The 8,741-nt window shown below is 40.5% G+C and overlaps 1 protein-coding gene across 1 annotated transcript; it reads left to right on the forward strand.

The window, feature by feature from the left end:
* Positions 1-280: 280 nt before the first annotated feature.
* LOC127576642 (5-hydroxytryptamine receptor 5A-like) lies at positions 281-3,014 on the forward strand. The gene is made up of 2 exons (XM_052027219.1): positions 281-979; positions 2,682-3,014. Exons 1-2 carry the CDS (start codon positions 281-283, stop codon positions 3,012-3,014), a joined length of 1,032 nt encoding a protein of 343 aa, XP_051883179.1.
* Positions 3,015-8,741: the final 5,727 nt, after the last annotated feature.

Below are 8,741 nucleotides of genomic sequence, written 5' to 3' on the forward strand. Positions count from 1 at the left end.
CATCAGCTGTAGGCTTCTGGGAAAAGCTTTGAAGTGATAATATTAATGAAGATCGTGCTCCTCTCTGTTTGGTAAATAAGTGCACCAGCTGAAAGATCCAGGATCCACTTTGATCAAAATGGAAACGGCGAAGGGCCGTGATTTGCTGCGGCGAGGTCCAGAGGCAGAACTCATTGGTTTGGTTGGGAATGAATCTGAAGTGTGGCTTACTTTGCAATAAATGGATCCGGATATCAGCAACCCTGGAACGTATGTTTGCTTGGCAAGGGAAAACTAAATCATGCTTGTCAACGAATCTATATTGGTAAATGGAAGCTGGGAGGGTAGCAACCTGAAGCAGGAACCTTTAACTCTCTTCACTGTGCTCATGGTGACCCTGTTGGTCCTTCTCATCATTGCCACCTTCGTGTGGAATTTGCTGGTATTGGTGACCATCCTGAGGATAAAGACTTTTCACCGGGTCCCGCATAATCTGGTAGCCTCCATGGCCGTCTCTGATGTAATGGTGGCCGCCTTGGTGATGCCTCTCAGTCTGGTCAACGAACTGTTTGGGAGACGCTGGAGGTTGGGCAGGGTGCTCTGTCAGGTGTGGATTTCCTTCGATGTCCTGTGCTGCACGGCAAGTATCTGGAACGTCACCGCCATCGCCCTGGACCGTTTCTGGTCCATTACCAGGCACCTCGAGTACACTTTAAAGACCAGAAAGAGGATCTCCAATATCATGATCGTCCTGACTTGGGCGCTCTCTGCTGTCATTTCATTCTCCCCGCTTTTTGGATGGGGAGAAACTTACTCTGCCGACCAGGAGAACTGTCAAATCAGCCAGGAGCCCTCCTATACCATCCTTTCCACTTTTGGAGCTTTCTACTTCCCACTTGGCGTGGTGGTGTTCGTCTACTGGAAAATCTATAAGGCTGCCAAGTTGAGGATAGGCAGCTCCAAGAGGAACGCTGTGGTACCCATGTCCGAAATACTGCAGGTAACCTGTTTCCTTCGTCACTACCAATTCCTCTCCTGCCCCATCACACCTGTGAAGCTTCTTTATCTTTTTATTTTTTTTAAATTTTTATTATTTATTTTTTAAATCGTTGCAATAATTCTCATTAGTGTCATGGGTGCACATCCAGCGGCCAGAGTATCCAACCACTAGGCATGGAGTGTTAAACCACACCATTAACGCGATATTACAATATATTGTAGGATATTCCTTTTGGTGCAAAACTATGCAAATAGAACGCCGGGTTCGCCCTTCATGTGTTCTCTGGATTAGTTTTGGTAATTTGTTGGTGACAAGTAGTAACGTTATAAAGGTACAACGTTGAGCAAAGATCAGAAAACGAAATCAATTTCTGCGAATGGCGCTTCTAGTGCTTTCCGAAACGTTTACAATCTCGGAGAAAATGTGATGGGATTTCTCCCTAAATCTTTGCAATCATTCTCATTAGTATCAGCAACAAATGAGTATTAAAATCAGCCAGAAAGCCAAAGGCGGAAACAACTGATTTTCAGTACAATGATTCTACATTTTCTTCAAAAAAAAGTTTTTTTATTATTATCAACATTACGTCAACAAACAAATTCAAATCATTATATTCAAGAAGGAATTAGATAATGTCAGGATCAAGGGACGCGGGGAGATGGAACAGGGTAATGAGCCATGGCCGATCAGCTATGATGGCCTAGCCGGCGGAGGGGACTTGAAGGGCCGAATGGCCTTACCCGCTCCAGTTTTCTGTGTTTCTAGTAATAAAACAAAAGCGCGTTTTATCAACCTTGCAAACAGTCACAGCTTACAGATATTTCCATGTTTTCCTCAAGTATTCTTTCTATTGTATGAAGTAAAATTCTTCAAATAAAATCTCAAATACTGTTAAGATTCCCTACGGATAAAATTATAGTTTTCGCGTTAACTGGCATTTCAAAATTAGATTCGGCTCGTTGTTTCACCGTAATCTTCCTGTCTGTGGAAGAGGCTTAGTCTGTAGATGGGAAGTGGCGTGAAAGAAAGGAGTGTGTGTAGGGCCGAATAACTCAATTGTTCTGCAGCGAGAGGGGTTTAAGAGCACAAGTCCACATGATGGGGGTAGTCTTTTTGTGGAAATCTTTGGGACTGTGGATCAGCATGACCGAGGGAGCGGGCAGCATGTGCTGGCGGCGTGATGCCGCAGTAAATGCCGCGAATTTTCGGGTAATGCTTGCAAAAGTGTAATCAAATGTTTACTTAGTTTGAATGCCGAACTAAGAGGGGGTGAGCAATGTCCAATCCCTCTCTCTCCCTGTTATTGGACTGCACATTGCAATTGAATGTATATTTTAACAGCTATTTATCTTTGATGTTAATCACCAGACTTGTGAAGGTGTCGCTGGGCACCAAATCCAGACCTTTAGATAATTCGTACAGTCTCACTTCAAAGTTTAGGTCTTTGTTCGAACCGTTTTCTCGGAATAGTAATATACTTATTGAACACCAGACATATGCACCAATTAGTAACATGCTGTCAATCTGCTTCACACAGTTGACTTGAAAGGTCGGTTTGTAACCTGGCTTGTTTAAGTGATAATTATATTCTGGTGCAGTATTCGTTGGGGCTTGAACATTCGTCCTCGAAGAAGCACTGAGATTTGTGTTACTCCCTCTGCAGATTATTAACATTTTTGAAAAACCATGAACCTACTTGCAGGTGAAGGAAGCCAGTCAGGAGCCACAGTTGCGGTGTGCGGTTGGACACACTGCTCTCACCTTCCAGCCCGACAGAGAAGCTTGGCGCCAGCAAAAAGAAAAAAAGGCAGCAGTGATGGTGGGCATCTTGATCGGGGTGTTCGTCCTGTGCTGGACCCCCTTCTTCGTCACGGAACTCATCAGTCCTCTGTGTTCCTGCAGCGTCCCCCCTGTCTGGAAGAGTTTATTTGTCTGGCTCGGTTATTCCAATTCCTTCTTCAATCCCCTCATCTACACAGCTTTCAACAAAAATTACAACAACGCCTTCAGATATTTATTTATCAAGCAACGGTAAAATAACAGATGTAAAGGGAATAATAGTCGTGGTTTATTTGTGCAGCTGGTACTACATTCTTAATATTCAACGTTATTTATTTGCTCTACACAATGGTTAGAGATCTCCAACACTAAACAGCTGCTTTACTGTATATCGTTGCTAGGCTTGATTATTTCGCAAAGTGACTTACAGATGATGGCGGAGGAAACTCTTTAAAAGAACAGAACTGAATAAATTTATTCTACGCGCGGACCATTACTTTTCAGCTCTCTGTCTGTAATATTCATATAATCCCGTATAATTGCAGCCGTATTGTATTATCTAATATATTGTCCGTTATTAATATGGTGTAATCTTATAGGTACATTTTAAAGAAATAGATATGTTCATTAACGATAGGATAGAACGAACTTTAAAACTTTAGTAGTGTGGTACTTGAATTGTCAAGCCTTGTAGAGCATCGTTAAGGTAGATAACTGATGAATCTGAAGTATCTCTGAGATAGTAGCTTGCAATATACTGCTTCTGTGCATGGTTCTGCATAAATAAGACGGAGTATTCTTAATTAGGTCTATCAGATTATTTAACGCATTAAATTCCTTTGTATATTGATGTCTTAACTGTTGATATCTATTAATCCACGAACCCCAGGGGCTTATTTATGTTCTTCGGTTCTGACATATAGAATTTATGCTCCATACCTGTATTTTCTTTCCAAAGATGTTGCCTGGTCCGTAATATATTTTCCACACTTTGTTTTGTTTTAAGATTTTCAGCTTTTACAGTTTTCATAAATTGGTAAATTAAATTGGTAAATTGGTTTATTATTGTCACATGTACTGAAGTACAGTAAAAAAAAAGCTTGTCCTGCATATCGTTCATACAGATCAATTCATTACAACAGTTCATTGAGGTAGTACAAGGTAAAACAAAAACAGAATGCAGAATCAAGTGTTACAGTTACAGAAAGTGCAGTGCAGGCAGACAATAAGGTGCAAGGTCATCATGAGGTAGGTTGTGAGGTCAAGAGTCCATCTTATCGTACTAGGGAGCCGTTCAATAGTCTTGTAACAGTGGGATTCTAGGGAAAGGGGTAATTTTATACACCATGGCAGTTACTCTTTTGCTACTATAGATTTATTCTGTTTGATCTGACATGGCATTTGTAGCCTGTAATTTTATTTGTTCAAGCATAGGAATAGATAATTTTGTTCTGCATTTAGTCTCCAAACTATTTAACTGAGCCATCAACTGAGCACAATTAACATTTTGTAACAATGTTATTTCACTATTTATCCTAAACTCTGATGATGCAAGACTGCATCTCATTCCCCTTGCTGGAATTTGGCATTCAGTCACTTTCACTTGTGAAACCACACATAACACTGAAGAGGTAAGATCCCAATAGTAATGGTTCCCTTTCAGTATATTTTTCAGCCTCTAAAATGAATTCTTTATTTCTAATAAGATTATGAGGTAAGATTATGCACTGGAGACAGTGCAGAGAAGTTTCACCAGGAAGTTTCCTGCATGGAGAATTTCAGCTGAGGAGAGATGTGATTTGTTTTCTTTCAGGCAAAGAGGATGAGGGGTCACCTGCCAAATATACAAAATTATCAATGGGCATTGATAGAGTATTTAGCAAGAAAGATTTACCATTAGCAGAGGTGTCTACAAAGGTTTAAGGTAAAGGGTAGGAGATTTTTTTCTGCATGGTAGTGTAGCATTTAGTGCGACGCTATTACAGCGCCAATGATCGGGGTTCGATTCCCGTCACTGTCTGTAAGGAGTTTGTACGTTCTCCCGTGTCTGCATTGGTTTCCTCCGGGTGCTCTGGTTTCCTCCCACATTGCAAAGACGTACGGGTAGGTTAATTTGGGTTTAAAATGGGCGGCGAAGACTCACTGGGCCGGAAGGGCCTGTTACCACGCTGTAAATAAAATTTAATTTAAATTTTTGTTTCATCTAGCGGATACTTAAAATCTTGAACACACAGCCTGAGTGAGTGGTGGAAGATGGTATTCACAACACTTAGGGACTTAGATGAGTACTTGAAATGCAGAAATTACAAGTGGCAGAGCTAGGCCCACACTGGATATAGACTACGAGTAGCAAAACATAAAACGTAGAACATAGAACATTACAGCACAGTACAGGACCTTCAGCCCACAATATAGTGCCGACATTTTATCCTGCTCTAAGATTTATCTAACCCTTCCCTCCCGTATAGCCCTCCATTTTTCTATCATTCATGTGCCTATCTAAGAGTCTCTTAAATGTCCCTAATGTATCTGCCCCCAGCACCTCTGCAGGCAGTGCGTTCCACGCACCCACCACTCTCTGTGTAAAAAACTTACCTCTGATATCCCCCCAATACATTCCTCCAATCACCTTAAAGTTATGCCATCTTGTGTTAGCCATTTTCACCCTGGGAAAAAGTCTCTGACTGTCCACTTGATCTATGCCTCTTATCATCTTGTACACCTCTATCAAGTTACCTCTCATCCTCCTCCTCTCCAAAGAGAAAAGCCCTAGCTCACTCAACCTGCTCTCCAATCCAGGCAGCATCCTGGTAAATCCCCTCTGCACCCTCGTTAAAGCTTCCACATCCTTCCTATAATGAAGCGACCAAAACTGAAAATGATACTCCAAGTGTGGTCTAACCAGAGTTTTATAGAGCTGCAACATTACCTCACGGCTCTTGAACTCAATATCCCAACTAATGAAGGCTAACACATCATAGATCTTCTTAACCATCCTATCAGCCTGTGTGGCAACCTTGAGGGGTCTATGGACATGGACCCCAAGATCCCTCTGTTCCTCCACACTGCTAAGAATCCTGCCATTAACCTTGTATTCTGCCTTCAAATTCGATCTTCCAAAGTGTATCACTTCACACTTTTCTGGGTTGAACTCCATCTGCCACTTTGCAGCCCAGCTCTGCATTCTATTAATGTCCTGTTGTAACCTACAGCAACCTTCTACACTATCCACAACACCACCAACCTCTGTGTCATCTGTAAACTTATTAACCCACCCTTTCATAACCTCATCCAAGTCATTTATAAAAATCACAAAGAGCAGGAGTCCCAGAACAGATCCCTGTGGAACACCACTGGTCACCGACGTCCAGGCAGTATAGTCTCCATCTACAACCACCCTCTACCTTCTATGGGTCAACCAATTCTGAATCCACACAGATAGCCAAGCTTCCCTGGGTCCCATGAAACCAAGAAACAAATAGGAATGCTTAATTTTATAAGGTACGTTTTTAATGAACCACTTCTAATTGCCAAGGAGAGCAATAAATTTTGCTTATTCATTCACAGGACGTGGATTGATTGTCCTTCCCTAAAAGCTCCTACACTGAGGTCATTCAGGTATGAACAACACTGGTTGCATATTGTCCAGGCTAGGTAATGATGGTAGGTTTTCTTCCTTGAAGGAACTTAGTGAACTAGATAAGGAACTATTTGGTCCTTTTGTGAAAACCATCACTGAAACAAGCTGATTCCAATTTTATTTCATTGCAGTGTTACTTTGGCAGCCAGCAATGATTTAATTACTTGAATTACATGAGTCCTAGTAAATGGGATCAGCATAGTTTGATGGTGGTACAAACACAGTGGGACAAAGAACAATTTCCTTGCTCTATGAGTCCATACATAGGATTTATATTATGAGGTTTTTTTTTCACTATGACCCAAAATGAGTAAGTTACCTCACAATTATCAGCCTTGGCTTAGTGGCAGTATATTTTACCTTCCACTCAGTTGCTTGTGAATCCATTTCAACTGTAACTTCAGCTTCAGCACAGTATTGAGGCAGTGGTGAATTGTCAGAGGTACTTGTCATGTGGGTGGGGACAAAGCAGTAAGGGGTAAAAGGGTGAAAGTGAATAGTGGTGAAGTTACTGGATGAATACTCCAGAAGATAGGGCTGTTCTTCCAGATATGAATTCAAATGTTGCAGAGGCAGCCAGGAAAGATTTGAGTTCAAGCAATTAAATCTTTCCTGACTGCTAAAGTAACACTTGAATTCATGAAATTAATTTTGGAATCAACATATCAGTAATGGTTTTCACAAAAGCACCAAATAGTTAAAGGTCATCTGGTTCACTAAGTCCCTTCAAGAAAGAAAACCTACTATCTTTACCTAGTCTGGACCATATCCAACCAGTGTTGTTCACTCCTGAATGGCCTCAGTTTAGGAGCTATTAGGGAAGGATGATCAATCCACATCATGTGAATGAATAAGCAAAGGGGGTGAGGGAGGGGTCTCTCCATGGCAATTAGTAGTGGCTTATTAACAAATGTAGCTTATAAAACGAAGTATTCCTAGTCGTTTCATGGTTTTGCTGCTTGATATCTACATCCCAGGTGGGCCTAGCTCTGCCGCTTGTAACTTATGCTCTTCCAAATCTACATTAAATCTTGCTGGTCCAAAGTATTGCAAGGTTTAGTGATGAGACTGATGGGTAGACGGGCCCAAATGATGCTGTGGAGAAGACCTACAGCAGAATACAACATTCCATCTCACGATGCTGCCAAAAGAGGAGCAATTTCAGCATGATATCTAACCTCACTTGCATTAATTACAACCTCTGGAGAACAAGAGTTTTCCCTGATGTTTATATGATAAGTTCAAATAACATGGAGAGGATCCGCACATTAACAGAATCCAGACACTACTGAACTACATTTGGCAAGGTAGAAGTCAAGCAAAATATATTCAGGACTGCCTGGATATGTAACGATGATGTATTTACACTACATTTAGTGATGATACAACTTTCAGATTTCTTTTGGATATCGGAGTAGAATAATTCCTGTGAAATTTAGATCAGATTCAACATTTCAGCAATTCCCCTTTTTATTTCACATTTCCAAAATCTCTCAGCGAGAGGAAAAAAAATACAGCATCTGCAGTATTTTGCTTTTAAAGATTACATCTGCACGTATCTACAGCATATAATAGGATCTCACAGCAAACGGACTTGCTTAAAGACCTCACATTCACAGTGATTATAACTTTTTACATATGCACAGTACCCACCACTTTCAAGATATTGTGGATTTATTCTTTCAGTGAAAGTTTAATTGGAACTCTGTACCATGTTTCTCTAAGTAATTTCTCAATGGATGTTATGTTTTACTCCATATTTATCTCTGTCACGATTGGACAATAAAACCTGGATAAAAGGACGAAGAAGTAAAATGTGTTATGTTTTCTACTATTCCATACATTAAATGATAAATTTATGATAGACTTACATTTTATAAAAATGGGAATATCAACATAATTACTGAATTCAAGAGGTTTTCTTTCAATAGGTTAGATAAGTATATTTTATGTATGCAGGACTTGCATATGGATTATTCTGATATAACCGTATCAAGCTTCTAATTTATCGTTAGGATTATCCGCAGTTAAGCTTTTCATTTCAAGGCATTCAGATGGGGTTTGAACTGTTTAGCAATTAAACTCTGATTATTTTTGTTTTAAATAGTTGGCATAGTTTACACAAGTGGGTTGCAAATGAAACTACTTTTCCATTGGGGATGTTATTGTTATGCACATTATGAATGTTTGGTATTAGTGTAGTGGTTAGCGTAACACTATTACATCGCCAGTGACCCGGGTTCAATTCCAGCCACTGTCTGTAAGGAGTTTGTACATTCTCCCCGTGTCTGAGTGGGTTTCCTCCAGGTGCTCCAGTTTCCTCCCACATTTTGAAGATGTATG

This window comes from Pristis pectinata, chromosome 1, assembly GCF_009764475.1.
Source record: "Pristis pectinata isolate sPriPec2 chromosome 1, sPriPec2.1.pri, whole genome shotgun sequence".
Lineage (NCBI taxonomy): Eukaryota > Metazoa > Chordata > Chondrichthyes > Rhinopristiformes > Pristidae > Pristis > Pristis pectinata.

What these genes read in the sequence shown, in the direction of transcription:
- LOC127576642 (XM_052027219.1), top strand. Translation starts at nt 281, where the DNA reads ATGCTTGTCAACGAATCTATATTGGTAAATGGAAGCTGGGAGGGTAGC. An exon ending in CCATGTCCGAAATACTGCAG is followed by an intron (nt 980 to 2,681) that starts GTAACCTGTTTC and finishes ACCTACTTGCAG; the next exon opens with GTGAAGGAAGCCAGTCAGGA.